This window comes from Neodiprion fabricii, chromosome 2 (genome assembly GCF_021155785.1).
Source record: "Neodiprion fabricii isolate iyNeoFabr1 chromosome 2, iyNeoFabr1.1, whole genome shotgun sequence".
Lineage (NCBI taxonomy): Eukaryota > Metazoa > Arthropoda > Insecta > Hymenoptera > Diprionidae > Neodiprion > Neodiprion fabricii.
In genome coordinates, this window is record NC_060240.1 from 6532553 (window position 1) to 6550882 (window position 18330).

Consider the following 18330-nt stretch of genomic DNA (forward strand, 5'->3'; position numbering starts at 1 on the left):
CCGAAGTTTGAGGCTCGATATTTTTGAAACGGCTGGATTTACGCAAAATGTCAATCAGACCTTTTTTGTAGAGCATCAAATTTCCTATAAGACCTGATTTTGTCATACTTATGAAGTAGCTCGTTATCCCATCACAAAATTCCAAAGTTCAAAAAAAAATTTTCCCATGTTATTTAAATGGGAAATACAAAATTACAAATCGCCACCTCTAAATATTAATATTAAGAGCTTATATTTTCACAGGGTCATTTTCTAGAGATACTCTGACGATTTTTCAATGTTCTTTGAAAAAAAAAAAATAGTCGGTTTTTTTGGGACACTCTAATGTATATACCTTAAACTCTATATACAACATATTGCAATTACTATATTTGTAACGATTTGAAACTTAATAATTGTGTCTATACTGCATGGTATAACGTAATCAATAGTCGGCGCTTATAATCGTATATAATATACCTATATAGTATATACTTGTCGAGTAAAAACACGTTCGCATATCCGTACATATGTATATACATAATTGTGCAATAACGATAATGATAATAGTAATAGTAATGGTAATAATAATAATAATAATAACGGTAGTAATCGTATTTAATTACATATACAAATATATAATTGCATATAAATCATAATCAGAACAGGAAACAAATTCAATGTTATTTTCTATTACATATCAGGCTAGGTCCATATTCATCCTGGATATTTGCATTATAAATTGTATACTTTACTAATAATTCGTTTGACGCATACCTACAATATTATAAACCGAGATATTGATTTTGAATTTTTCGAGTTTCATTATCAGTTGAAAATTAGGATCGAATACAAGTTTATTATACATAGCTGGAATATAACTAGCATGAATCCCTCTCAAATCGGTAGGCATCGGTGAACAATTTCCTTTCAAATATACTGATTTCAAAATCGTCAATATCGATCTCGTCTCAGATTTCGTTATTTCTTTCGTATACTTTGAGCAGGTATACAATAAACATATACATATACATATGGCAAAATGTCGAGAAACTATATACTTTGTCTTCATTTTTTTTTTTTTGTTTGACGTTTGATACCGTTCTTAGAAAATATTTACAATCAAAGTATCAAACGCTGCAAATCGACTGCACGTGTAGCCATGAATTACATTTCATGCATCTCCATATACTTACAATATACATTATATACCAGTCGATTTGATCCGCGAGTGTTATTTAATAAGCTCGCGTTCTTGAGCGCGATATATCCGTTCCACATATGCAATGACAATATTATATGACATATAAAACTATAAATAATTTATACATATATAATATCTCGTTTATTCCTATATGTATAATAATATGCATGTATGTAATAGTGCAATGTACAAAGAAAAATAATTTTCGTTTCGCGTTAATGACGTTTTGAAACGCAATCATTATTATTTTGTATGTATAATCAACATTGTATACATATACATATACATATATGTGTATAATATAACTATAAAATTCATATCACATAATAATATCATGACGTCGTTGCACGCGCTGCACGTTATAATCCATATACATATGATTGTTACATATACATATATATATACCTATATGAACGTACTTCCCACATTGCGACAATACTGTCCATCGTCAAAAGGTATAGCCGTCTACTTGATTTGGGACGAATCGAAAGAAAAAAAATGAAAATAAAAAACAACACATAAAGCAGTTCATGCCGATCGCGCGTTATACAACGTATTACACATAATATATAAATTAGGATTTCGATATTTACACAGAGCTCGAGCGTGATCGATATTAAATGTATAAATTCCTCCGTCCGTCGCATAATCTAACGCTGAGAGATTCGTCCCTCAAATAATAATAATAATATTAATAACAACAAAATCAGTGATAATAATAATTACAAAAAGACTGTCAATAATTTAATAACTTATCATCTAAATTACAGACTGAACGGTCCTTGTAACACACTTGGTTATAATATGCATATCAAACGTAGACCTCGCCTCTCTTGCTGCCGGGAACCTGAGCATTACCGGTCTGGTTTGAAGAATTATTACCATTAGAGCTCGACGAGTTGTTGGGGTTCGAAGCGGTGCTAATTTTCCTCGGCAATTCCGGGGGCGGTTTCGGTGGATCCCTGCTGAAGCTTCCGGCGCGGTGGCGTATCTCCGTCTGAACCGGAAGTAGCCGATCGGCGGCAACGGGGCTAACCTGAGTGGCGTAAAGGTGATGACGCATGCCGGGCGAATGGGGCAGGGACATGCTACGATCCTCCCTCGGCTGGGGTACAGGGGGACCGGGAAGCGAAGCCGATCGTCTGCCGCGTCCGTCGACGACGTCGGTGACGATATAACCGCTCAGTTTGTCCGGACTCATTAGAATCGGCGATCGGTCGGTAAAGCAGTCGAAAGCCGGAGAACTTCCGTGACTCGCCGTCGGACTGCAGCGCCGCTCACCGATCAGAGGCGTCGACCGATCCTCGCGACCAGCGATGCTGCCGTTCCTGCTGCTCCCCGATTCTTCTTCGCTCGAGTTCACCTCCGTTAAAGTTGCCTGCACGCCTCCCGGCTGCTGCGCAACCCGGAGCGTCGGCGACGACGTCGTTGTGACGAAACCCAGCTGCGTCAGCTGACTCACCGTCACCGGCGTCAGGGCGACCGGCGTCACAAGACCGGCGCTCGTCAACGTCGGCGAAAGGACCGCCTGCGCCAGCGCAGCCGTTCCCGGCTTCCCACCCGCGCCCTTCGGGCTACCCTCCGATTCCTGGATCGGCGACAACACCACCTGGACCACCGGAAGGTCCGCTGGGTAGTGACCGTTAGCCGGAAGCTGGTGCATCACTCCCACGACTCCGGCACCGATGTTGGCCGCGTTGCTCGCCGACAGCGCGAGACGCTGCTCTCTGTCCACCACTTCCTTCGTCACGTCAGGCGTCGGGATACGCGGACGGTTTTTCAGAGAAACTGGAATCGAGTTCAATTTCGTCAGCGTTCCTGAAATTGCAAATTATTCCGCGTGTTTTCTTTTTCTTGATTTCTTTTTCTAACGCGTTTTATTTGGTTTTGAAAAAAGTGGGGTTTGTTAATTTTATTTATTTTTTTTCCAATTGTGGACGGAAGACTTTGGATTATAAGCTTTTTTAGTATCAAACAGAATCGTGGTTTGAAGGATACTACGAATCGGAGAAGTCCGAGAAACCATCAATTGAATTCAATTGTGCATTATTGAATTTTTAGATTTCAGGTATTTCATATAGCCATGTATGAATAAATTTGAAATCATGTTCAATTGCGCATCCTCAAATGAAGTCGTTCGAAATGTTTTGAAGTCGGTACACGCGTTCAGGTCACTCGGATGTGCGAATTAGGAACGTCAAGTTGAATTTTTTTTTTTTTATTTCTTACTAGGATTTTTTTTTTTTATTATTTATACAGAATTCCGAAATTTTGTTGCAGCATCTCCTACATGGATGACGTAAAAAATCATACACCTCCAAGTTATACTTCTGCCGACAAAACAAAAGCCCCAACTCCAAAGTCGGAACTGACAGAACACTGACCAGGAAAGTATCCCAGGTCGATCCTTCCGATTTGATTTCTTTTGCGATATGTTATAGTAGACTAAAAACTAAGCAACATCTATTTTTTTCATCCACCATTAAACAGTTTAAGGGAGGGAAACCACCCTTCAAAGTAGGACATGTCAAGGGGCGATTTGGTAGTTTCACCCACAAGAACATAATACTTTTTAACCAATCCAACCGAAAAAGTTTTCTCATAACGAGAAATGAAAAATGTAATTTTCTCTATGAAAAAAAAAAAAAAAAAAAAAACTGCAAAACCGCCCCTTGACATGCCATTTAGTGGTAGATAAAGAAAAATACGTATCACTTAGTTTTTAGTCTGCTATAACATATTACAAAAGAAATCAGATCGGAGATATCGACCTGGTATACCTTCCTTGTAAGAAGAGAAGATTCATCGCCGAAGTCTCGACCGTGTTAAGGAGAAGTGGATTTACCTTGACGTCCCATACGCTGACTCCGGACACTTTTCTGGCCCACAAAACGGTCGTACAAGGACATCTTCTGGTTAGGGTTGGTGGCCTGCGGGAGGCCGCCAGCCTCTGGACTACTGTAAACGCTGTTGTGCCTGTTACGGGAAAAGAAACCACCTCCACTGCTGTAGGTCGTCGAAGAGCTTCTCACGGAGCCCATCCTCGTTATTTGACGCTGAAGCCAATTTTTTCTCCTCTCGACGAGCGGTGTGTCAACGCTTTCCTGTGTCGATGAGAAAACGATCAGATTCAGAAAGTGAAATTGATGAAACGGTGACAGCGTATCAATCAAGAAACATTAAATTACATTGAACGTGTCGCAATAAGAGGACTCGGAAATGGGTTTTGATCAGATTGAACAACGAGTTGATCGCTGGTCTGTTAAAAATGAAACTCGGCCGTCGGTGGGAGTCGAGCGAAACGAAGAATGTCGTTATCCTTGAACTTTGATCGAGCAAATTCGAATAATTCTCTACATTTCAGTCCGATTTAAGAAACTTGGTAATCTAGTCTCGGGTCTTGTCCGATATCTCGCTCGCACCTGGATACACGAATTCTGTACTCACGTAGTCGGCGAAGACCTCGTCCTGTGCGCTTTTGCGGTGCTGACTATGGTTGTGGTCGTCCGTACCCAGGAGCACGTTCGCGTAAAGGGCGTCGCTCTCCTTAATTTTGTAAAGCTCCGCCGAACCCTTCGGCTCCTCTCTCCTGTACTGCTCGCTCGCCACTGTGTATGGCAGGTCCTTCGGCACTACGTCGTCCCAATACTGGTCCTTCAAAAGCTCCGGATGCTCTTCGTGCATCTCGTCCACTATCATGTACCCCGCCTGGGAAAAAAACAGGTGTTGCCATTAGCATGTCGATCATGAAACAGGGTGACCACAAAATTTCGGGTAAAAATACCAGGACCTAAAACCTAGTTCTCCCTAACGTTTTATCAGTTCTAGTAAGTTACTGAAACCTGAAATGTTCAGCTTATTAACACTATATATTGGTGACCCCTTTTAAATACCCTCATGTTGCCAGGTTTTTCAGGTTTTCAATAATGATTTCTTTTTTTTTTTTTTTCTCGTTACAATTAATCTCTGGTGACGAATGATATTCGATACAGTTGCGTCTAAGACTCGCGGTTCGTGAAATTTTTAACATTAAAAAAAAATTTACCTTGTAGCTAAACTGTTCCGATCAACTAAGCATCGCAGCTTTCGACCGATTGAGGAACACAAATGCAGGCAAATGTTATTTTGAAACTGACACGAACGGTGCGATAAACAATTTTGTGATTAATTTTATTAGTTAAACATGATAACAAGCTAACAAAGTGAAACAATGTTCGAAAAAGGCTCAGGTTTCCCGATTCTAATATCGACTCAACGGGACTTTCAGCAAAGCCTCTGATTGTGTGAATAATTTTTTGTTCCTTTACTATTTCACAAGCATAAAAAATTTATTTCTTGGTCCTGAAAGAGTTAGCAATTTGACGCTTAAATCTCTGTATCAGCGCCACTAGTAGAAATTAGCATAGAAATAGAGTTGTAATGATAGAGAGAACAGCACGTTCTTGTAAAATCTGTTCCTTTTCTTCCTTTATGACATATCATGTGAATCGTTAAACCTGATATGAAAGAAATCCTGATTTCGCTATTTTTTGTGTTTTTTTGTCGATTACGATGCAAATTAGTTTAAGAGGGGATATGAGAAATAAATTCAGTCACGTGCGAAACGAAGATGCTAAGCTTGTACGAGTCGATAAATTATGAAACCAGTGTCTGTATTCTGTTACATAATTGTATCCGTTAAATTTATTTACTCTTAACGCAGGAGTCAACGATATAGATGACATCACAGTGACCGAGTTTTTGAACGTAATTCCGCAAAGTATTACACGGATAAAAAAAGCTCCTTCATTATAGCCGATCTCTTCGATGTTTAACATATTGTTAAAATTCCTTCTTCATTCGCATATTATAATTCCACGCTTCAACGTCGACTTATTTATGCTTCGAAAATATTGGCTCCTGCTAATGCCATGCGATCGTGTGTTCGCCATACAGGCTTTAACGTGTTTGCACGTGAGATACCGAGATGAAAGATCGCTGTCAAGGTCACCGGAAGTGAAGGACACAATCGTGATTCTGCGTTTCCTTTCTACCCGTACAATACACGTATGAAAGATTAAACGCGCGAGAATAAGCCGAAGAGGAGGAAAAAAAAATAACTTGACCATATGGGGGGGAAGAAGCAATGTTTATAAGTAGAATCAGCATAATTATTTACCGATTGTCTATTACACACGTGAACACCGATGATCGCCTGATCTTTCGGCCATTAATTATATTAAGATGTATGCATACACGATGTAGGTATGTAGGTACGTAAGTACAAGTGTGTTTTATCCTCGTCGCGTGTTTAGTTGCAAATTGTGCCTGTAATTCGCTCGTGTAGACGTGAAACATCGTAATCATGCACCTTCTACATAGCCTTACAATTACACCCATACAGTTTTCGCAACGAGTATTGTAATACAAATTGCGACGCATAACGTGTAAGACGGTCGAAATGAATCGTTAATTCTCCTACGCCGAGGAAGCGATCGAACTATGCTCGCCAATTACCAATTGCCATTTAAGAAATAGCCATTGGCACTTCCGGTTATTGAATCCGCTTGCCCGGTATTTTACGTGTGGAAAAGGAGCGTATACACGATGCATCGGTACTTGGATTCTATCAACGTACGTCTCGGTTCTAACTGATATTTTCCCCTCATGCTGTATCAGAACGAAACAAATAAAGTGAATTATACCTTTATGTGTCGATCTATCAGCCAGTTCAGCTCGATGTCGTCATCGTCCTCGCCAAAAGGATTTATCAGGACTTCGGCAACTTTAAGCCACCCCACGTAGAAGCAGAACTGTGGATTTGGTTTTTAATTGTTATTTTTTCAAATACGTACAACTTTTTTTTACTTTTTACTACTTTTTTTCTTTCTTTCTTTCTTTTTAACACATGTTTACTGAATTTTTAAAACAGCTGCAGTATCAATTTTGCGAACAAAGAATATAAACAATTTATACGGTTATACCTGCAGCGCGGTGAAGAACGGAAAGTACATGTCAGGCTCTTCGTATTTTCCACCGCTTCCTTCGGCTCTTGGTATAAACTGACGACCCAGAAGCGCCGCAAAAAAGTACGCGTACAGCGATAGAGTAACCACCTGTAAGTGAAAAAAATGTAGTCATTATTAATCGTAACAACGGTAAAAAATAACTATGGACAAGTCTGTTGCATCGTTTTTAATATAAAAATTTTAAAGACCCATTAGAAAGAAAAAACACTCTACCGACAGAGGGAGAAGAACAATTTTTCCATTTTACCAGTAAGATTCAACACCCAAATCGAAAAGCAACTTGCTACGTCAAGTTTCGGTCAAAGTAAGTAAAAAATTTAAGCAACTCTTATTTGTAAAAAAAAATTTTGCCCAACAGATTTAGGCGACGTGTGTTTTATTTATTTATTTATTTATTTTTTTTTTTTATCGCATATGCTTTAGATGATATATTTCTAAATCGAAAATTAAATCTGCAAGTGGACGACAATTGCGGAGGTTAAATGGACTGCGAAGTATATTGACCGACACGGACAATCGGACATTAATTGACTTCTGGTTTCGTCCATGAGACCTTTGCGCGTATTATAATAACAGTACGCTAGTCAATACAGCATGTGAAGATCAATATATAGAGTACCATGTGATCGTGGATAATTAAATTCAAATAGAGTTTGACCACGCGAGGTCAAAGGCCTTCCGGTTAAAGCGTGAAGGCATTGAAAGAATTCCCTTGACCTTTTACGACCATCGTAAATAGTATATTTATTGCACGCGAAGACAAACTGCGTCTATAACTTCTAATCATTCGGCTCGTGTTTACCGATCGAACGAATATTTGTTCGATAAATTCGCCGCGATTGATTGATCTTTACGGAAACTTTACACAAGCATTGTGTATAGTCATTTGCTCGGCTCAAACAGCCAATTATCCATTGAACGTACACTGTAATCGTTCCGAGAAACGATAAGAAGAAAACAAAGCGTCCTTAATTGTAATATTAAAAAATGGCGAGGAAACTTCCAGCGTTGGTTGGATGCCTCAGGGTTTACGAATTGCGTCTCGATCGGATTTCTGATGAGCTTTAGAGTCACGGAACTCGAAGCGTGCGTAAAAAATGTTACACTTGCCGAGACCCAAATGTTATTCGGGAGCTTAGAGATCACCTGACTTGCCCGTCGGGCGGATAACTGTTCGACATATGGTTCCGTATGACTTTAATCACGTGTATCAAGGACCCGAGAGTATCGAGGCGGTGCCCAAGGGCACCAGAAACCGGTAGATTGTTACCACCTTATAATCAGACGTCGAACATTGAATCGAATCTTAACAGGAAATCGCTGTGCTCCCGTTAAGACCATTCATTGGACGAGTAAGCATGCTTAGTTAGGAGAAGGATGTTTCGAGTCCTTGGTAATGCTCCTTTTTACGGTAGCGTAAAATTAAACCGCGATTCGCAAATTAGAATCTTCACGAATCGTTTGTGCACTCGGCACTCTGATTTTCACCGATTTCAAAGTCGGATGCAAAATAAGGTAGTCATGGGGTTGACAGTAATGTATTGTAGTGTCAAATTTTTAACTGCCATCTCCAAAAGCGAAAGTCCTATGAAGTGGATGTTTGAAACAACGCGTATAAGTAACCGAAGAAAATGATTTCTAAAAATTTATAGGTTTTTGGAGTAGTTCTTCATCTTGCTACACTGTTTGCAGAATTGATTTTTTGTCAATGCTTATAGGAATGTTAAGAAGTCAAAGTTTCCAAGTAGCAATGAGCTCGTTTTGGAATTTAACAGTGATTTGTTTTCACCGCAAAGACGTCACTAGGTTCAAATCTTACATGGAAGTGCCGCAGTTTTCATTGTAAGTAGATACTCATAACAATTGCTATATTTAACTCACGAGGACGTAGCTAATTTTCACATTAATTTGTCGAGTGGTTAAAGTTTGCATGCATAAGATACGACGAGGTTCGGTCATTAACGTAAGATGTTCTCAGCAAGGCTCAAGGCTCAAGGATGGCGGAAGTATCGAAGCTTCCTGAACGCGAAACACTCCAGCCTTCCAAGAAGACGGTAAAACTGGCGTGTCATTCCTCTTTTTCCTTTCTCCTATTTTCCCCGTGTCGAAGAAGCTCGCTCCGTCTTCTCGCCTCGGTTTATTCGTCTAAAATTAGTCAAATCCATGACGTTCAACCATCGTGACGCAAAAAGCTATACAGACGTGTGATTGAACTGCCCTGAACTTCAAGTTCAAATCATTCCCAGCGTGATTATTATCAACGCAACTTCTACAATGGTAACGCTACGAAGTCAATTAGCCGTTTGAACTCTATATTTGGAGTTCGGGAAGCCATAGGCACGTACAGCTAGTGGTGCCTTCTAAGTCGCGTTGCGAAGTTTAGATCGACCTACGGTTGGATCGAAGTGATTTATTGGAAGAGGCCAGTTTGGACAGATGCGATATCGTCGGATCGATGGTTGGTAAAACGGAACCTCTCACACGCCGGACAATAGATTTATCGGGCACATGTGTGAATCAATTCAATCAGAAGCCTCATCTTGGACATATCCTTGATCGTCATGATCGTCGTCATCATCGATGTGGCAAAAAATCAATTGTTAGCAGAGAGTTCGCGACTCGATAGTACTAAATGAGTTTCGCCACGATCGACTTGTGGAATAGACTATGGTTCGTCGACCATAGAAGTGGTCGAAGCCAATTACAAATTGTTTTCAGAGTTTGATGAAGTGAAATTTTTAGAACCGTTTATTCTTGAGCCGATCGAATATCGCTTGTCCAATCGAGATGTGGCCGGATTAGCAAACCAGATGATTCCCTCGGCTGATTTTTGGTTCAACTGTACAACCAGCGATTCGCTTCTTTTCATCTAAAGTGTTTCAATATTTCCATATAGACGCACTTCCTGTATCATAATCGACGTTGCATAAACGTTCGTTAAATTGGCGAACACATTTGCAGTGTAGAGCTTTCTATATATAGCGTAACGACCACGTTTCAGTCCAGCCGCGATAAAATTATCATTAATTCAACACATCACGTATCATAGCCTTAGATTGAGAGAAAGACCTTCGCGATTCCTTCTCGATCGCATTAATACCCCGACAAATATCGAAGGTCGTTTTTCGCCAACGAACCGGCAGAAGTATTACAGCGAATCGTTATAGGGATGTTTATTTGAAAAGCGACTGAATTATAAGGGTTACAAAGGTGTACGAAGTAAACGAAGCCAGTCTCGATCAGTACACGGTTGGAAAAAAATGTCCCAGCAAGTCGACTAAAATTTTTGGGTCGATTAAACCATTTTTTAACGTATTATTAAGTAGAAACTAGAAATCAAATGTTGACACGACATCTGAAATGTTAAAAATAAAAAAATTTGTGTCATATTCTCTGATATAAGAATGTGAAAATTAACACAAATATAAGATGAACCTGCTGGGACGTTATGTTTAGTTAAATCTTTCTAACAGCGTGGAAGGTTCACGATAAATGCTATTGAACTATTTCAACACTCTAACAATAAGATCAGAATTTTCTCAAAAATGTCAAGAAGTCGAGCAGTGCATACAAGTTCCCTTTGCTTTCTTCATCCAACTCCCGTTTTTCTCTCTCCTTCCCGCGATCCGTCCTTTTGCTATTTTTACGACCGACTTTGACATCGAGCCAACGAACTTGAGGACCGCGCGGAATCCTTGGCATCGTGTTCGGAGACTCCCGTAGGGTTTGACCGAAGCCTCTAAGGCGTCGTAAGAAAGCCGCGGCATTTACCAGGGCGACACGATCACGCGCCTCTAGGAGGTGCGCGTGACTTCCTGCGGGTGGATCCAAGACCCCGGACTATGGACTCGACAAGCGGGTCGCGTACGCGGTCAGCATGTCGCTACAAGCGCGTGTAAACACTTTGTAAATTTGCCATGAGGCGGCGAATGGCGGTAAAGAAATTCGACGATTCGGGAATAGACGGAAAGGACTGGAGGACCGTTGTGAGTGCGGAAATGAAGGCCGAATAATCCGGTAAAAATAGGTCGGAATTAAAAATATTAGGGATGTGCCTTTTTGTTTACACGGATTTTCGACCCTCAGGAACCGAAATCTGAAGTCCTTTTTTGAGCTGCATAGCTAGTGTTTTATGAAAACAGCAAATTTGATGTTTTTTTTTTCTTACGTTTTCCTGAAAAACTTCTATCGATAGATGATAAACTACTTGACCATTGCGTAGAGCGGAAAATTCTACATCGAATTATGTCCTCGTATGTCGGAAATGGAGTTGGATCAACGAATTAAGAAAAAGGAAAGTATTTCATAAAAATTCCCCACATGCCGTCGATGAGTAGAATTTCTTTTTTCCTAATGCTTTTAATTCGGATCTATTTCGCCTTGACTAGAACGTGAAGACAGCGGAACGAATGCGAAACACCGATTTTGTGGAAGCTGGAGTGAGAAAACAACGGCAGAACTCCGGTTAATTAAAAGATTTCTGTAATACAAGGCGAGTCCGCTTGATGAGCAATTAGATTGCGTAATGCGCATTGTGTTACGGTGCAGGTAATTATAAATGCAAAATATATGTTTCCGGGACCTCAGAGTCTTCGGCTGAGACTCGTGTTCCTACGTAGATACAACGCTTAATTTATATACTAGGTACTAGGTACTGCGCATTTGTAGAAGGTGACACGAGGATGCCGTTTCCATGTAAGAAACCATATCGTCCAAGAGTTATATTCGCCGTATTTCGAAGAATAAAGTCTGGACAAAATTGATCGGACATGATCGGCATTTATCGTTGGGAACCTCTACCTCCTCATCCGGTTTCTAACAGCTTTCATCGGTATTTCAATTGACATTGTTAATCCATTGGCATTGAAGAATTTTTTTGGTACACACCCATTACTACGAATCTCAGGAATCATTAATATTATCTCCACACGTTGATGTGCGGATATTCACAGCTCGACGAGAAGTCTTCCGATCATTCATCACTTTCATCGTATGGGTATCAATGGATCGGTAAAGTTTTGGAGTATCTCCAATTGAATCGGTATTTTAGAAGGCACGACACGAGCGAAGTAGGAACGGACATATATTAGGAGGATTGAAAGAGAAGCGTTGACGTGGAACTGATTACAAAAAGCTTTTCAACGATACCGAATGCAGACTTAATTGCTGGCAACCGCTTCCGCGTAAGTTCTCCCAAAAGCAAACCTAAGCTGTTATTCGTTGGCTAAAACGGCTTCTCCAAATTCATACTCGCCGTATTTTCTCAATATTTTTGTTTCTCCCAAAGACGCGAGAGGCTTCTTATCAGCATTTAAATACGTGCCACGGGTGACGTAACGGCGTATAGATTTCCAAGTGCAGAACCGCCTCACAGCTATGCAAACTACGCACCTTGCCCTCATCGATGTGAAGTTGTGCAATTAAGGTGGATACAAGCCGTTCCTATATTTCACCTCATCACTAAAGCAGGTTTTTTCTTTTCATTTTTTTTTTTTGCTAATCGAAGAGCTGGCACGATTTACGTGCCTCGTGCCTGTGATGCAACTATTGTGAAAAATTGATTTTCCATTTATAAGTTTCTGATGCAATGTTATTAATCCACTCTGACCAGCTAAACAGAGAAGGAAGCTCACCTGAGTGTAAACCAGCGGCACGCAGACTGTGTCGTAACCGATTAGGGCTCCCAGTCGCTTACGAATGTCGCTAAGCTCGACAAGGAGAGTTTGGACGACCTGGTCGCTGGTGATAAGAGCCTCTTTCCGGGCCCTGTTGATGATATTGGTCGCCCAGACGAGGGGCATCCAGTACTTGGACATCGCTGCCTTTTTGTTCATCATTTCGAATATCTTTTTCTCCGATTCCATCATCAGACCTGGAACACAATTGGAGAAAATATGTTTAATGCGGGGCGGAACATGATCACGTATTTATATGAAGAGGTTGCAGGGATCATGTCAGACATGATTTGATTGACTTGATAATATCGAATATTGCAAAGAAAGTATTTACCGTTTCATCATCTACTGTCATTCATACCGTATCAAGTGAAGACGATCGATTACTATGGATCAAATTTAAGACAAATTGAGGACATGATGCATGCGTTTTAAACCTGTTATGCATAATATTTGAGACAAGGTGGACGACAACTCCATTACGAAGGATCAGAACTTTTAATAACAAGTGTTATAAACTACTGACTGCTAATTTTTTCGTTCAAACTCAACCCAGTCGTGAACTCTCCGGTTTTCGGTTACTTCTGAAGCGAAAAGAAGACAGACTGAGAAAATTTTCACCGACTTAGTATCGCTTTCGGAATACCGATAGTACAATAACAGTCGAAGCGCTGTCCAATATTCCAGTTCTTTTAGACTTGGCTCGTTACTGTAGAACTTAACAATCGATAGATCATGGAATGAACTTTGATTTCGACACGAGGATGTTCTTCCGAAGACGACCATATGGTGTTTTGATTTGCAGTAGACACGCTGAGTGTTCCAAGTAAAATATAGTCATGGCTCATCATCGTAGAGACAAGTTATTCGTAGTCTAGGCGGTTAAGTCTGTCAGAGTTCACGTCTAACACGTGGAGGAGCCTTTCTGGGCCTCTTTTAGAAAGTTACTGAATTTATGCTAACTTCATACATTACATGCGGCACTGCGACGGTTTCCTCGTTGCGCATAAATTACTCTTGATTTCTATCCAATTGTAAAAAAACGAAAAGCTCCAGCACACCGTGTTATGTGGGTATCCTAAACTATCCACATGTTGGAGCATCGTGCCGATGCCGATTTGTACTTGCAGCAGCATTGCTGCTTCGGTCTACGACTGCACGCGACGTTGTTATTCAGGTGTGGAAAACGAACCGCGATGTACCTCGATCGTTTCTGTAATTATACCCACTTTATTGTCACTCTGATACAACAGCTTCATTCCTCGCAATTACCACGTTTCTTTATTCGCTGTAAAACAATCGCACCGTCGGTGACTACATTTGACGTTTATCAAACAGCTTGAGAGACTCGAGGATCGGAGATAATGAAGAACTGAAAAATCTGCATAACCCAACCGTCGAACTTTGGCTTGAAACTCTGCCGCGTGTAAAATGTAAAATAAAGAATTTTATCCGAGATTATTTTCTGTCGAAATTTCCCAATTTCCAGGAGCTTTATTTTGTTTCGCCACTCCGACGTTCCTTAATCAATTTCTAAACTAATTAGCTCCTGGAACTCGTTACACCGGCTGATATGGCTCGTACAGTATCGCATATTCATCCACAGATATGCCAGACGAAGATATTACAGATCTGGAATATTTTTCATATATTTTGGCGCCACGACACGTCTTGTGTAATTTTTCCACTATGTATAGTGAGCCATTACCAATTTGCCAAAATCTCTTAGCAAGTGTTTATTTATCAGTCGTGAATGCGTCTTGGCAATGTTCGTCGCGTTGCTAGCAGACTGGAACTGATTGAAAAATAACAAGAAGAAAAAACGACTGTACATTTGTAGGAAAAACACTCGTAGGCTTGTTCCTTGTTGCTTCTTTGCATAGATACTTATAACCGCAAACTCGTTTGGAGAATCCATTATGTGCGTAAATGGGAATTAGTAATAACCACGACGTTACATCGTGAGGGAGTTTTATAAATTCTGCGATTTCGAACGCGAACTCCTAGGAATATTCGATTTGAACATTAGAACATTTGCGCAACGCTATGTTTTTCATATCACAATAAAAAGCGTTCCGAACCATGAAAATTGGTTGCGAAAAATCGAGAAAGTAAAAACCGACGAAGCGAACGGCGAAGTAGAATACGAGCCAATGTTTATGAATTTATAAATATCTCCCATAGAGAATTCTATCGCAAATAAAAATTTACAACACTAACAATGTCACTTACTTATTATTCTCATTCCTTGGTATGTACAAAGTTTGTTACACACGATTCAAATTTCTTGCCAAGGCATGTATAACAGTTACTGTTTCTTTTTTCGAGGATTTTCCCCCATCGCGTTTCTTGTTTCTTATATGTTCACCGATAACGCGGCTTGTCGCAATTCTCCCGATCGGAATAAAACGTGGTCGGAGTTCTCTTTGCGCGTGTAGCAACGAATCGTGCGCCAACTCTGCAAGAAACTAGATCAAGCATTTACATCTGTCTTCTTATGGAATTGGAAACGATGGTGACACGCCGTTCTGGCAGCGGTAGAAAATCACCATAACAAGATGCGCCGGTTAATTAGTCTAATTGAAATTTTTCTACGCCGACACTATGATAAAATTAGCTTGTAGAAAGTGAGACTGTGCAAACATTCGATTGCCAACTAAACGTTGTATAAACTTTTCGTAACGGTATATAAATATCATGCAACGGTCAACGGAGTCAAGGAAAGACATTTCCGCAGTTTCGTTTATCCGCAATACATCGATTGGCAATCTTTTGACAGACACGCGACAATTTCTGCCGAGTAAATCCTTGAAAATTTTCTTTCGTTTAACGTAGATCGTCCAAGAATGTGGTATTCGATATTTGAAATGTAGAATCAAAAAATACTGTAAGTGCGAGTTTCAGCCCGAAAAAAATTTTTGGATTCTCCTCTTCATTTTTAAACTCTAATCCAAAGTTTGTGGGAATTTTTTCACGCTGAAAATCGACTGCCAAATTTTTTCCCCATCGAAGAAGCGAGAGGATAATATAATCTGATCAGATCGCAGTCCACCTCGATCAGTTTTAATTTACGGCTACCGATCACTCCGGGATCACTGATCGGAATTCGACTAAGCGCGGTAGAATTTGCCGGTTGAAGAGCGACGTAGAAATATTTCCTCCCCGTTGGTTAATGCCGACTTTCTTCTACCTGACAAGACCTTCGGCTCGAGTCCAGTGACAAAGTTTATCGTTAGTCAGGTACAGGTTTGACCGGCGGATAAAGGCGCAAGGGTACAAGACTCTCGTCTCTGTACCGTTGACCATGACGGTGTAACGAACGAGTCTTGGAAATCTATTGAAAATTTCTTTGCAAAGAAGACGGTCAGGGGGGAGGAAGCGGGAGGGGGAAAAACCCCAGGCTTAAAATGTGAATTCTTCTTGCGAGGCATTACCGAGAACCTGAAATACTCGGAAACTGCACTCGGACACAACTATCTGTGAGAATATCCGCGACAGGAAAGCACAGCCTCCATATCCAAGTCACTCGAGATCATGAAATTATTCCGTCGCAGCTTTAAAAAATCCAAATTTTCGTAGCTCTAAATTGTAGCTCAGGACGCGATCAGAGAATTAGAGACGAATGAAATCACCTCGAGATGATATGATGCAAATGGTGTATTACCTACGCATGGAGCATATATGGACAAATCTGCGTCAATGCAAATCACGTGTAATGTATGTATACGTAGACAAGCACTCGACCCCGTCTTCGTTTTTTTACCACCGAGCAAAAATAACGTACAATGCGAACGGAGAATTGATTTTGCAACAACTTTAATAGGGTGATGACTTGAGAAAAAAAATTTTATACCTGTCATCGTTTTACCCACAGACACACACACACACACACGAAGCTGTTGGAAATACCGCGCAGAGCAAATGTCAAGTTTCTGCTTGTGCAATTATTAATTAGTTTCTAGAATCGCAACGTTTGATAGAAATATCAAATTTCTCGTACGACGAAACGATATGGCATATATTTTTGAGCTTGTGTATAAAAATTAGGGACACCAAGTATGACCGACGCAAATTAAGCTGCGGTAATATCGCAACGAAGTTTCGTTTCGCTCCGATGTGAGCCAGTGATATGTAACTTGTCCCAAATAAAGAATAATTACACAATCGATCATACGCGGCGAGATAGAGAAATACATGTGAATTACAGTGTCGTGTGAGGTTGACTGCTTTTCGTGCCCGATCGTCGAAGGATTTCCCCTCGATTGCAACCTTAGCCAAGCCCTTCGAGTGTGCCGAGCATTCGTAAATTTCAATCATATTATAGCCGATCAACCGCATTGCGAAACGTTTTGTACTCGTTAATGACCCACTCTGGTTCCCAATGTTCCTTACGAATTCACTTCATCATTGATGATCAAACAGTGCTAAAAACAAACGTAAGAATATACGTTCAAAGCTCATGTTTTATGACCGGAAGTCCGAGGAGTTGCGACGATAGACTGTTGGACCAGACGATCGTAAGTCGAAGTCTACTGATAGCTTGCGGCTAGCTACGTATTCGCATCTTCTTCCGTTAGAGAAACAGCGATAAATCGTAGTAGAGAAGACCTGGACGAGTAACGGAGTAGTAGCACAGTTTGCGCTTGGTGTTATTGACACCTCACGTAGAGTTCAGACACCGAAGCGTTTGCGAAAAAATTCCGGAGGTATTCTTACACTGGCATAAATCAATGCAAGGTACGTGTCTCGGAATAATGTCGGAGACAAAAGGCTGACGTTCGTCGAGATAAACTTTTACGCTTGTCATTATCGGACCGATGAGCAACGGGTAAAAGCTCTTTCGCGTATCTACGTCAATCGGAGAGCCCGTGAGGGAAGAAAAATTAAAAAAGAAGGAAAAAACGGTCGCGCGCTGTTGAACTGTACAATAGTGTTGTTTTGAAAAATATTGTTACAACCGTAACAAGTCACGCTCTGAAAAATGAAAAAAGGAAACCGCACGGAACGTTGAATTCCATGCAACGATATTTGGCATGTCCATACGCATATATGCCGTGTCTCATCATCTTCGGAGGTTTGTTTAATGGCGGATATGAACGTGTCATTAATAATGCATATATATATACACACTGAGTCAGAGGAGAGTAATTTATGTCTTCAACGCGAAGAGATGCGTACGTACATTTGTTCACAAGCTGTAAATGTTTAGCTGAATTGCCTTTCGGTCAAGGTCAACCGTGTGTAATGTATGCGTATTATACGTGTAACTTGAAAGTAAGAATGGAAAAACATTCTCGTCGTTTCGAAATAACAATGAAAAACTTTTAAGTCACTTCAAACCTGCAATTTCAATGTCAATATCAAGCCTATGGCGCATGACTGTGGTCTCAGGTCATAAACTGTGCGAAGTCATGACAGTCCAAGCCAACCAGCACCGAGTCCCGATACCACAAGTATTTTCCAA

At 40.5% G+C, this 18330-nt stretch overlaps 1 protein-coding gene and 1 long non-coding RNA gene across 3 annotated transcripts in view; one reads left to right on the forward strand and one right to left on the reverse strand.

Annotated features, from left to right (window-relative positions):
- Positions 1-1014: 1014 nt before the first annotated feature.
- Positions 1015-18330, reverse strand: part of LOC124175038 — a 71433-nt gene continuing 54117 nt past the window's right edge. The window contains exons 6-11 of one of the 2 annotated variants that reach the window (XM_046554855.1): positions 12825-13063; positions 7147-7278; positions 6868-6975; positions 4631-4891; positions 4029-4287; positions 1015-2971 (exon numbers count right to left, since the gene is read on the reverse strand). In XM_046554855.1, the coding sequence (XP_046410811.1) occupies positions 1995-2971; positions 4029-4287; positions 4631-4891; positions 6868-6975; positions 7147-7278; positions 12825-13063 (1976 nt within the window). In that variant the 3' untranslated portion in view covers positions 1015-1994. Of the gene's footprint in view, positions 3002-4028; positions 4288-4630; positions 4892-6867; positions 6976-7146; positions 7279-12824; positions 13064-18330 lie in introns of both variants that reach the window. The other variant, XM_046554854.1, reaches the window with a different exon arrangement.
- On the forward strand, positions 11929-12937 carry LOC124175039. The gene is made up of 3 exons (XR_006869065.1): positions 11929-12374; positions 12479-12616; positions 12803-12937. It is a non-coding gene; the product is annotated as an uncharacterized LOC124175039 (long non-coding RNA).